The following is a 13026-nucleotide window of genomic DNA, read 5'->3' as shown; positions in this document are numbered from 1 at the left end:
AACTACCAACTTCTCTGTCACACAGCAACCACCTAACAGTGTAGTAGATCTACCCCCACACCTGGATATCTTAGTGAGGCACCCTTATTGAAACTGAACAGATGACACTAAAGGGAAGAGTCTTGGGGGTGAAGATGATTTAAGGCCTGGGAGAACCAAATAAAGCAGGGTAAGAGCCATGGTTAGGCAGGGCCACACCCAGGGCTCTTAAAATGCATGATTATATACACCTAAACTCTGATGGCATTCAAGTCTCATCATAGCCCATCTATCCAGGTTCATGGGTTCCATCTTTGGATAGGAGGTCACTCATATGTTCTCTGGTCAATCTACTACATCAAGGTTGGGACTAGGATGAGGCCAGAGAGCTGCCAAGGCGGTAACATTTAAGGAACACTGATTTTCAGTGTTATGCTAGTACAATAGCATCCTAAGAACCAACTCATCACTGGGTGCTGGTGGCTAATGCCTGTAATCCTAGCTACTCAGGAGGTTGAGATCTGAGGATCATGGTTTGACACCAACCTGGGCAGGAAAGCTGGTGAGACTCATCTCCAATTAACCGCCAGAAAACAGGAAGCAGTGCTGTAGCTCAAAGTAGTAGATCTCTAGCCTAGGCCCTGAGTTCAAGCCCCATGACTGACAAAAAAAACAAAAAGAATGAACTTCCCTCTTTTCCTTCCTATACTGGGAAAAAAGTGATTTTATCTGCTCTTGCTACACAAGTGCTCTGTCACTTGAGCTATACTCCTCACCCAACTACCTTTTTTTCCCCCCCTTTATTTTTCTGGTAGAGTCCATGTTTTGGCCCAAAGCTGTAGACCAGAATTGGCCTATCTATGGTTTCCAAAGTAGCTTGGGTGGCTTATCTGTCGAGATAGGGTCTCATTGACTTTTTGCTTTGATGGCCTTGGTCTCCACCTTCTGAATAGCTAGGATTACCTTCTAATCTCCTGAAGTCTCTAGCACCAGGCCAGTGCAGAAATCAGAATTGGGAGCTCATTTGTTAGTGCCAATCCTCAAGGCATTTCTTTCCCTGGGCATAGTGACACATAGTATAATCCTGACATTTAGGGGGGGCAGAGGCAGAATGATTGTGAGTTCAAGATCAGCTTGAGCTACCCAGGGAGGTTTTGTCTAAAAAAAAGAAAAAAAGTCTTTCCTCTAGGAAAAGTGACTAAAGCAGGGCAGAGCCCTGTGTGCCATATGATCCACCTGATTCGGTGTGGATCATGAACTTTTCATTTGCCAAAAATAATAAGATTGGATGAGAATTCAGCAGTGCCTGTTGTAAGATTCAGAAAATCCTATGGCAACACACCTGAAGAGTAGGCAATGATTTATTTGTTTTAAGTCACACAGCCATGTAAGGGCAGGGACAGGGTTTACATACATTCTTCCATGGAGAGGCAAAAGTCAGAAAACAACAATAACCACAGCAACCACAACCTGGGCCATAGCTGCCTCACGTACATCGAGTGTATCGGCGCTCTACTTTTGAGGTCTGGAAGTCTGGGCAGGAACGCTAGATTTCTTTTGACTGCCCGTAAGTGCCGAGCGCTGATTGGCTCTGGTTTCTTACACAAATCAGTGGGCGTGCCCGGCGCTGACGCGCGTCGCTCGTCGCGTGGAGCCGGCGCGTGGTGCGGGGCCATGGCGTCGCTCCGGTGTCGCACCGTGGTCTGCGTGATCTGCTTGGAGAAGCCCAAATACCGCTGCCCGGCCTGCCGCGTGCCCTAGTGAGTGGGGAGGGCGCGCGGTGCGGTGGTGGGAGGCCGGGCTGGGGCCGGGGCTGGGGGCGGGCGAGGGGCCCGCGGAGCCTCCGGAGCTCACGCGACCCGCGGGGTCTCTTGTCGTTGCAGCTGCTCGGTGACCTGCTTCCGGAAGCACAAAGGTAAGGCCCCGCTGCCCCGACCTCGCCGGCGTGGCCGCCCCCACGCCCCCCACGCCCCGCCACTGGCCTGGGGGTCGCTCGGGATCCTGTCGGAGCCCCGCCCCCCGCTGCTCGCTTATCTTTCCCGCCTCTTCAGACCACTCTCTGAAAACGCTCTAGACCTTGGTTCTGCCCTGTCCCTTTTATGTGCCACACTCGTTTTCTTGAGAAATATTCTCCTAATTGTAATCTTTAAAGTGGTAAGAAATAAGGACTGGGAATATGACCTAGTGGTAAAGTGCTTGTATACTTGTATACTTGAAGCCCTGGGTTCGATTCCTCAGCCCCACATATATAGAAAAAAAGCCGCAAGTGGCGCTGTGGCTCAAGAGGTAGAGTGCTAGCCTTGAGCAAAAAGAAGCCAGGGACAGAGCTCAGGCCCTGAGTCCACGCCCCAGGATGGCTCACGCCTGCAATCGTAGCTACTCAGGAGGCTGGGAACTGAGAATCACAGTTAGAAGCCAGCCCGGCAGGAAAGCCTATGAGACTCTTTATTTCCAGCTAATCACCCCCAAACCAGAAGTGGAGCTGTGGCTTAAGTGGTAGAGTGGCAACTTTTTTTTTTGTAATTTATTTATTAATTAAAGAAAAGTTTTTTTTTTTTTTACAAGGTGTTGTGCAAAAAGGGTACAGTTACATAGTAGGGCAGTGTGTACATTACTTGTGATATCTTACATCCTGTTTTTCTTTCCCTTCCCTAGGTCGGTAGACATATATATATATATATATATATACAATATACAATGTACCAAGAACATATACAATAGCCACGTAGCCTACCCCGAAGAAAATTCGCCTAGGGCTTTAAATGTAATGTCGACAATAGACAATATGTTGATAATAGTCTTATATGAATGTACATACATAGCTTTTGAGCTATTGTGATCTACTGAGAGGTCAATTTTTTAAATTTGTTTATTAATTGAACACAAATTTTTTGACAAGGTGTTGTGCAAAAAGGGTACAGTTACATAGTAGGGCAGTGTGTACATTTCTTGTGATCTCTTATGTCCTGTTTTTCTATCTCTTCTCTAGGTCAGGTAGACATATATACAATATACAATGTATCAAGAACATACACAGTAGCCATGTGGGCAGGCCCAAGAAAGTTCGCCTAGGGCTTTAAATGTAATGTCAATATTAGACCATATGTCGACAGTAGTCTTATATGAACGTACATACCTAGCTTTTGAGCTATTGTATTCCCCTGAGAGGTCAATTTTTGACCTTTATATGTTGAGTAATTGTTTGGTTTTAGTTACATACTGTTGGGTCGCTGCCCCAATCCTGTGGGGAATACTATTTGACAAGCAGTTTTTGTTTCACAGACTTGGTCTCTACTGTCTCTCCATCTCCCTTTGTTAACAGTCATATATCAGGGAGATCATGCCCCTTTGTTTTCTGTGTTCTAGGCTTGTCTTGCTCAACATTATTTGTTCAAGTTCTGACCATTTCCCTGCGAATAACAATATTTCACCATTTCTAATCGCTGTGTAGTATTCCATTGTGTATAGGTACCATATTTTTTGGATCCATTCATCTGTGGAGGGGCATCTGGGTTGTTTCCATATTTTGGCTATTGTGAATTGTGCAGCGATAAACATGGAAGTGCAGATGTCTTTTTGATATCTTGGGACCTGTTGTTCAGGATAGATGCCTAGGAGTGGTATGGCTGGGTCATAGGGTAAGTCTATGTTGAGCTTTTTGAGAAACCTCCATACTGTTCTCCAAAGTGGTTGTACTAATTTTCACTCCCACCAACAATGGAGGAGGGTTCCTCTTTCCCTGCACCCCCTCCAGCATTTGTTGTTGCCTGAGTTCAGAGTATAGGCCATTCTAACTGGGGTGAGGTGGTATCTCAGGGTTTTTATTTGCATTTCCTTTACTGCCAGGGATGTTGAACATTTCCTCATATGTTTCTTTGCCATTTTTATCTCTTCTCTTGTGAAGTCTCTCTTTAGCTCCTTTGCCCATTTCCTAATTGGTTTACTGGGCTTGGAAGGGCTTAGTTTTTTGAGTTCTCTGTAGATGACAGATATTAGGCCTTTGTCTGTTGCTGTGCTCATAAAGATGAGTGGCAACTTTTGAACAAAAACAAAAGCTCAGGGACAACGCCCTGGCCCTGAGTTCCAGCCCCAAGGACCGCTTGGGTACTGGGACTTCAGGGACTTGAACACAGAGCCAATGTACGCACTGTTCCTTAGCTTTTTCTCTCCTAACCCTCTTCTCCCTTTTTTTTTGGCTCATGCCTGTAATCCTAGCTACTCAGGAGGCTGAGATAAGAGCATCATGCTTTGAAGCCAGGACAGGATTTGGGGAGGAAGGTCCATGAGACTTTTACATCCAATTAATCACCAGTATAGCTGGAAGTGGGGCTGTGGCTCAAGTGGCAGACCACTAGCCTGGAGCACATGAGCACAAAAAGCTCAGAGACAGTGCCAAGCCCTGAGTTTAAGCCCAAGGACTGTCACAGAAAAAGAAAGGGAGGAAAAAAGCCAAGTAATTGGTATATGATGTGGCCATATATATGTATGTATATGCATACATACAGTTATTGGTATTTAAAGGTTTAGCACTGTGACACATACTGGTAATTTGTTACTTAGGAGATTAGGAAGACCCCCTCATCTCAACTTCCAAGAAGTTGGGTGTGGTAAATTTCCTCCTGTCATCTGAGCTTCGTGGGCGATATAGATAGGAGCCTAGCAAAAACACAATACCCTGTCTACCAGGCGAGCACTTTACCACTAGGCCATATTCCCAGTCCTCAAGACCCTGTCTAAAAGGTAAGAAAGGGCTATGACATGACTCAAGTGATAGAGAGCCTGCCTAGCAAGTGTGAGGCCCTAGGTTCAAACCCCAGAACCACCACACACACACACACACAAATAAAAAATTTAAAAAAAGGAAAAAAAGTACAAGAAGATAGGCTAACATTCTGTTACTTTGAACCACAGCTCCACTTTGGTTTTCTGGTGGTTAATTGGAGATAAGGGTCTCACAGACTTTCCTGCCCAGCTGGCTTCAAACCATGATTCTCAGTTTTCAGCCTCCTGAGTAGCTAGGATTATAGGCATGAGCCAATGGTGCCTGGCCTCCACTGTTAATATTAGCTAGCTGGGAAGGTAGAGTCAGTGGTAGAGCATTTGTCTGGCATGTGGGAATCACTGGGTTTGGTCTTCAGCACACAAATTATTGCAAGATATATATATATATATATATATATATATATATGTTTTTTTTTTTTTGGCCAGTCCTGGGGCTTGGTCTCAGGGACTGAGCACTGTTCCTGGCTTCTTTTTTTTTTTTTTGCTCAAGGCTAGCACTCTGCCACTGAGCCACAGCGCCACTTCTGGCCATTTTCTGTATATGTGGTGCTGGGGAATTGAACCCAGGGCTTCATGTATATGAGGCGAGCACTCTTGCCACTAGGCCATATCCCCAGCTCTATTGCAAGAATTTCTAATGGTCACATCTGTTCATCTGCTAGACACTTTCCATTTGTATTTTTACTTATTTATTTTGAAATTTTCAGCAAGAATTTGTAATGGGGATATAGTAGGAGAAATTTATGGGAGAAATAGAAAAACATTTGGGAGGGAGTAAAGACTCTTCCATTTGTCTTTGTGTGTTGATAATGGATTTTGAACTTGGGGTCTAGATCTCTTGCTCACAGCCAGAGCTCTACCACTTACTCATGACTCCAGTCTGACTTTTTACTAGCTAATTGGAGATGGAGACTTGCAGACTTTTCTGCCCAGGTTGGCTTTGAACCTTGATCCTCCAGGTCTCAGCCTCCTGAGTAGCTGTAGGTGAGCACCATGGGCATCTGGCTGGACCAGTTTCTTTATTACAGGAAAACTTAACTCTTTGTGTAAGTGAAGCTAAACGGCCTATGTCCGTGAGACTTGTGTATCTCACTAGGTATCTAGTGCAGTGCTTCATACTTAGTCACTGGCAGCTGTTGGAAATGCTCTGACTAGACCCCTCTCGCCTTTTCACAAGATGCTGCTTACTAATTGTGTCATGTCTGCATTTGGAGTCTTTCTCCAATCTGCTGTTCCCACTTGTTACGTTGTGTCTGCATTTCGAATCTTTCTCCAACCTGTCATTCCCACTTGTTATGTTGTGTGCTTGCTGTTGACTGCTGTTTCAAAGTTCCTTGTGATTGTTTTCACCTTTAGTTTCATCCTCTAGTCTGGTTTTTCAGATCTCCCTGAAGCATTTTCAAAAGTAACCTTACAGGGCTGGGAATGTGGTTTAGCGGTAGAGTGCTTGCCTACCATGCACGTAGCCCTGGGTTCGATTCCTCAGCACCACATAAACAGAAGAAGCTGGAAGTGGTGCTGTGGCTCAAGAGGTAGAGTGCTAGCCTTGAGCAAAAAGAAGCTAGAGACAGTGCTCAGGCCCTGAGTCCAAGCCCCAGGACTGGCAACAAAAACAAAACAAATTAACAACAACAAAAAAAGCCAGAGACAATAGCATGGCTCAAGTGGTACACTATCAGTCTTGATCAGAAATGCTAAGCAAGAACATGAGGTCTCTGACTCACTGGCATAGAGGGCAGTATTCTCTAGGGAGACATTGTCACAGTGTTTTATGTTGTCCCATGGTGGTACTACCGATAATGGGTGCTTGGGCTCACACTGTGGTGTGTAGACCATGAGTTACTGGTAAAGATCTGAGTGCTAATCATGCTCTTGTTGAGGCCCTAGTGGGGAGATTGTTTTGCTCTGGTTTCTTTCTCTTGTGAACCAAGTTCCTGCTGGGTCTGGCCTCTCAGTCAGTTGGCAGAGTGCATAGAAATGTGGTGTCTGTTCATTGAGCTTACTAATTCTTTTGCCCATACTAGGACTTGAACTCAGGACCTTGAATTTGCAGAGCTTGCTTGCTTGGCTACTGCTTTGCCATTTGAGCCATGCCTCCAGCCTGCAGATGTGCTGAAAAGATCATGTGGAGTCGACTTAATCCGTAATGAAAACACTATGAGATTAGGCAGTAGAGGGCAAGAGGGGACAGAAGCCCCGCTTCCTCATCTTTCAGACCTTTTTCTGTCCCTTAATTTGATCTCTTCCTATTTCCCACCCATCTTTACCTGATACATAAGCTTCCCTTTGGCTTGGTGGGGAGGGGCAGCCTTGTTGCTGGAAAGGAGGGATTTATGCTTGAGATTTGTGTCCATTTCAGAGCAGTGCAACCCTGAAAATCGTCCCATTGAGAAAAGATCAGCAGTGCCTGTAAAACTCACAAAGCCTGAGGACAACAAAGGTAGGTTGTTGCTTTCAAACACACAAAAGTCAAGGGGTTTCAGAGAATAAGAGGGAGGAAAGAAGGTGGGCTGGGCAAAGAGTGGAGAAGGATGTCTTTATTTGGAAGTGGCAGCCTCCATCCCAAGAGTATGGAATAAGTTTTCTTAGGTGGTGCTGAGGGCAACTTGAAGCTTCTAGTGTGGAGAGGAAGCATACAGGAGGCAGAGGGAGAGGAGGCCATGGACATGGCCTGTGCAGTAGGCCTGGTGGCAGGAGCCTCTTTTGTCCTTGCTGTGGGTTTCCCTGCTGAGGCCTGGCTGATCAAGTGGGCTCTCACATCCTATCCATCCGTCCATCCATCCATGCATGCATTCAGGCATCCATGCTTTCAGTTTTCCCAGTGCCTCCTGGTATCCTGCATTGTGCCAGGCTTTGCAAGCAGTCACTAAAGAGGTACTGAAGATGGTTCATTTGTCCTTGGAGAAACTTCCTGGGGTAGGTTCAGACATGCCAGTACTTTTTTGTCTGTGCTGAAAGCACAGGGGATTCTATTTGGCAGGTTTTTACAGAGTACCTAGTTCATTGGCCCATCACCAAGGTGATAGGAGGAAAGTGGTAAGATCTACTACCAGGCTCCATCCCAGAGACCACAGGAAAATGGAAAGTGTGAACACTAGAATAAAGAATTGGTATTAGTGAAATCCCATTTCTAGTGCTCATACTGAGGCTTAAATTGAGGGCTAGAGCATGCTCCCTTAGCTTGTTCACTCAAGGCTAATGCTCTACTTCTTGAGCCACGGTTCCACTTAAACTTTATATTGGCTAGTTGGACATAAGAGACTCATGGACTGTTCTGCCCAGGCTGGCCTTGAACCATGAGCCTCAGATCTGTCTCTTGACTAGCTAAGGTTAGCTAAGGCATGGAGTCCTGGCTAAATAACCAATTCTTACCATTTATCTTCCATTTTTTTCAAGAACTAATATTTTAGTGTGATTGTGAATTTCAGAGTAGATGTTAACTTTTGTTTTTTATTTTTTGCTCCAAACCTGGGGCTTGAACTCAGGGCCTGGGCACTATCCCAGAGCTCCTTTTGGTCAAGGTTAGCACTCTACCACTTGAGCCACAGTCTTTTGTTTCTTCATAAGTATAAAAGCAGAGTACAAGCCGGGCACCAGTGGCTCATGTCTGTAATCCTAGCTACTCAGGAGTCTAAGATCTGAGAATTGCAGTTCAAAGCCAGCGTGGGCAGAAAAGTCTGTGAGACTTATCTCTGACTATCAGGAAATAAGATGTGGCAGAGCACTGGCCTTGAGCAAGCTCAGGAATGGTGACCATGCCCTGAGTTCAAGCCCCATGACCAATAAGAACAAAATCAGAATCCTGAGCAGTTGCTTGTGCCTTGTGTCCTTCAGATGATGACTCTATAGCCGATTTTCTCAATAGTGATGAGGAAGAAGACAGAGTTTCTTTGCAGAGCTTGAAGAATCTAGGTAAGTGTATGCTGTGCTTTTTTTCTTTGTGCCAGTCCTGGGGCTTGATCATGGGGCCTTGTGCTTTTTTTTTACTCATAGCTTGTACTCTGCCATTTGAGCCACATCTTCATTGCCGTTCTCCAACCCTAATGCTGATAATCTAGTCCAGGGATTCATGCATGCTTTACAAAGCTGTACATTCCTTTCTTTCCCAAATGATTTTCAAAAGCTTATTAAATATTTGATATGGCACGCAGTGCCTTTCTTCTCTAGCCACACAATTTTATAAACGTTTAAGTTTTCCTCCTTCCCAGCCTGCCCTTAACATCCACTATTACTTCTTCCTGGAATCCTGCTGATCTTGCAGATGTGATTCAAATGTTCTTAGCTAAGCTATTTTTGATCTATTGCTTCTCTCAGAATTAGGCACTTTTTCGGATTTCTCAGTGCCTTAGATTTATTGGTAATATATATACCACTCCCCAGTTAATGTAATTTGCTTCTCTCACACAAATCTGTAGGGTAGAGACATGTATTCCCTGTATTCAGTGCTCTAATTGTAGGCTGGTAACCACAAGATTGGACCTTTTTAGGGAGAAGTAGCCCAGCACTGGTGACTCACGCCTATAATCCTAGCTATTCAAGAGGCCAAGATCTGAGGATCAGGGTTTGAAGCCAGCCCGGGCAGAAAAAGTCTCCAATTAACTACCAAAAACTGAAAGGGGAGCTGTGGCTCAAGTGGTGCAGCACTTGCCTTGAGCACAAAAGCTCAGGGACAGTGTCCAGGCACAAAAACAAACAAACAAAAAAACCTCCTTTTTAAATTTTTCTTTGTCCTGAGTATGGACTCAGAGTCTGAGCACTGTCCCTGGCTTCTTTTTGCTCAAGGCTAATATTCTACCACTTGAGCTACAGCGCTACTTCTGGCTTTTTCTGTTTATGTGGTATTGAGTAATTGAACCCAGGGCTTCATGGATGCATGGCAAGCATTCTACCACTAGGCCATATTCCCACCCTACCCCCCACATATTTCTGTAGCATTCAATCTTATTCAGTCCTTACCTTAGTTCTGTTTTACATATATATGTGTGTAGATATACATATATATACACTAATGAGCTAATATAGTTGTAAAGATTATTTCATTTTTATTCTTCCATGTCATGCTGAAAGTCTATGGTTTGTACTTTGTCTCCTGGTAGTAATTATACAGAATGAAAAAATACTGAAAAGCCCTAGACAGGTGTTGGTGTTCATTCACCCTGCATGCTGGCTGCCCTTCATCATGGAGAACCTTCATGCTACACTTAACAAAGCAGTTGTTTTGTGGGCTGTTTTATTTTTTGCCAGTCCTGGGCCTTGAACTCAGGGCCTGAGCACTGTCCTTGGCTTTTTTTTTCTTTTTTCTTTTTGCTTAAGGCCAGCACTCTACCACTTGAGCTGCAGCATCACTTCTGGCTTTTTCTGTGTATGTGGTGCTGAGGACTGGAACCCAGGGCTTCATGTATTCTAGGCAGGTACTCTACCACTAGGCCATATTCCCAGCCCAGTTTTATTTATTTATATTTCTTATAGCTGAAATGGCATAGTTAAAATGATCTAAGAAGCCTACATCTGTTCATTCAATTTAACTTGTAAGGGCTGGAGGCATTGCTTAAACTTATATGGTAAGAGCACCTGCCTAGCAAGTGCAGAGCTCAGTTCAAACCCTAGCATGACCATAAAAAAAAACTTATTAATATTGGGAAGATTTCTATACTGATTTCATATAGTTCTTAGTGAAGCAGTGGGATTTTATTTGTGGGTCATCAGCTCTTTGGCATTGGGATTCCGGGACCCACTCCCCCACCCCCAGTATGCTCAAGTCTATAAAATGGTGTTATATATGCATATAACCTAGGCATATGCTTCATTTCTTGAGTTTACTATGTAAATAATTGTTTTAATACTGTATTGTTAGTAAGGAAAAAGTCTGTACCTGTTCCAAGCAAAGGTTAAGGAGATATAACTTATTGATTGTTATATTAGAAACATTAGCTTTTAGCCATCTCTAGGGATTCTACTTGAACTTTGACTTTTTACTTTTTAAGGGGAATCTGCAACGTTAAGAAGCTTATTGATGAATCCGCACCTTAGACAGTTGATGGTCAGCCTTGATCAGGGGGACAACAAAGCAAAGCTGATGAGAACCTATATGCAAGAGCCTTTGTTTGTGGAGTTTGCTGACTGCTGTTTAAGCATTGTGGAGCCGTCCCACGAGGATTCATAAAATGAAGTCCTGTATTCCTGGCCCAGGAATATGCTTCACGTCCAGTACTTGTTGGGTCCTTCTCCCTGGAGGCTGGGTAGTGTTTACCTAGACAGTCTGGCTGCTGGGTTCCTTAGGCCTTTGGCCTGCATCCACACCTCCGCAAGGTGCATGCTTCAGATCCATAAAAGCTCAAGGTGCCGAGACTCTATGAAGAAGGTACTTGATAGTCAAATAAGGTTGGTTTTACATTTTATTTTTTGTACAGTTTGGATACATATAAATATCAAGTTTTTATCCCTTTCAGTTAAAACTGGATCAGTGTTATTAAACTAAATGAAGATGTGGTTCTCTTGTATACTGCATTGTCCTTGGTTCCTAATCTAATATTTTAAAATCACTTTAAATAAATCAAGAACTTATTAAATATCCCCTCCCCCAACTAAGTGTCAAGTTTTCCTCAGCTATTACTGAGCCAACTGTAGGTTGACTTTGCCTGTTTTCTTTTTTAAAGTGCTTGTGACTGCTCCACTCTAGTAACAGGTAACACTCAGTATGGAGAGCCTCCAGTTGCATTTGATCCACAAAGGTAGTGAAATGGGAAGGTCTCTGCGGACCCTGCGGATCCTGGCACCCTTCCAGTGCTTGGTAGGCTGGTCCACTGGCGGGAGAGCCCTGGCTTGCAGGCTGGATCTGTTGGCTGTATGTGCGTGCATTTGGAGTTGCTTTGAGAATCTTTGGAGTTGCCTTTAGAATTGTTTGGCACCTGTGTGCTAATTAAATGTCTTTGGCAAGGCAGCTGGCAAAAAAGGCCTTGTAGAAACAAAGGCTTTAAAGATTACCCAGCCAAGTAGGTGAGAAGAAGTCACCAGTGGATCAACTTGTGTCTTTCCAGCAGAATCTGATTAAAACCTGTAACAGTACAGGGTGAAGGTCCAGGGCAGATATCAGCATATGGAAGTGGGGACTTTCTGCAGTGAAACTTTACCGAGCCCTAGGGAGAAAGAAGAAGAGGTGTGAAGAATGAGGTGTAGCTTAACTTCAGTTCCCAGGGAAGGGTACTTCTCAGAACCCATGCTAGTAATGTGAGGTGTGGACTGGTACTGGCTACAGGATTGAGTTCATGTTCCCTCTCCTCTTTTGGTATCGGGGCTTGAACTCAGGTCCTGGGCTCTGTCTCAGCTTTTATGCTCAATGTTGGCACTCTACCACTTTAGCAAAAAGCTGCAAGTGTAGCTGTAGTTAATAAATTGGAGTTAAGGAATCTCACAGACATTCCTGGCCTAGGCTGGCTAAGAATCATGATCTGAAGATCTCACCCTCTTGAGTAGCTAGGATTATAAGGCATAAGTGCCCAGCTAGGTAGAGATGTGATTTCTGATTCTAAAACAGTGGCAGTCCAAAGTAATATTAAGATACCTCAAGTTTCACATTCATTCAGCGTGAGACACCAGAGTCACATTCCTATGGCAGCTCATAGCTAGAAGACCAGAACATTCACACTTTTGCTAGCTCATGCACTTTCATGTGAAATCTTATCTAGTAATTCCTCTGGTGTGGAAATCGTTTCCGTCTGCCTTGTCACTTTCACTCACTGTACCCAGGTACTAGGATAAGTATGGAAAGGAGGCTCTGAAATGATGTGCTAACACCACTGAGTGGGACAGAGCCAGGGCCCATATCCCAATGGGCTGCCTCCACATGTAACACCAGTCACCTTCCCTCAGTTACAGCAACTTCCTCAGTGTGTTGGTTGTCGGTCCAGTTGCTCATAGAAACAGAGGACTTAGACTACTGACTACCTTGCTTGTCATTTCTATCTCAATTGAGAAATAATAACCAAGTAGTAAAATGAGGAATGTCTGATGACAGATAAAGTGTCATTTGAGGTCACAAATGATCACCACACCTATTCTTATCAAAGCAGGACTTTTAAAAAGGCCTATGTTCCCAGAGGTGTTAGTGCCACTCTGCTTTTGCTGCTGTCCTGCAGGGGAGCTGCCTCATGCCCACCTGTCTGGCCCATGAAGACAGGTTCAACAGCCCGCCTGCATGGGGCTCTGTAGCACAGCAGCAGAGCCAAAACACTTAAGAGGCATTTTTGTTTTGTTTTGTTTTTTAAA

General features: G+C 44.4%; 2 protein-coding genes across 5 annotated transcripts in view; one reads left to right on the top strand and one right to left on the bottom strand.

Annotated features, from left to right (window-relative positions):
• The first annotated feature begins 1618 nt into the window (after positions 1 to 1618).
• On the top strand, positions 1619 to 11332 carry Znhit3 (zinc finger HIT-type containing 3). The gene is made up of 5 exons (XM_048367093.1): positions 1619 to 1739; positions 1863 to 1894; positions 7121 to 7201; positions 8596 to 8673; positions 10746 to 11332. The coding sequence occupies exons 1-5, from the start codon at positions 1654 to 1656 to the stop codon at positions 10922 to 10924; spliced, it is 456 nt and encodes a 151-aa protein (XP_048223050.1). The 5' UTR covers positions 1619 to 1653; the 3' UTR covers positions 10925 to 11332.
• The window catches only part of Myo19 (myosin XIX), a 43084-nt gene continuing 41355 nt past the window's right edge, over positions 11298 to 13026 (bottom strand). For all 4 annotated transcript variants that reach the window (XM_048367082.1, XM_048367083.1, XM_048367081.1 and 1 more), the window contains one exon: positions 11298 to 11897. In XM_048367082.1, coding sequence (XP_048223039.1) covers positions 11769 to 11897 — 129 coding nt within the window. In that variant the 3' untranslated portion in view covers positions 11298 to 11768. The remainder of the gene's footprint in view (positions 11898 to 13026) is intronic.

The sequence above is a fragment of the Perognathus longimembris genome, chromosome 17 (assembly GCF_023159225.1).
Source record: "Perognathus longimembris pacificus isolate PPM17 chromosome 17, ASM2315922v1, whole genome shotgun sequence".
Classification (NCBI taxonomy): Eukaryota; Metazoa; Chordata; class Mammalia; order Rodentia; family Heteromyidae; genus Perognathus; species Perognathus longimembris.
Note: the sequence above shows the minus strand (reverse complement) of the source record. Positions and strands in the feature narration are given on the sequence as shown.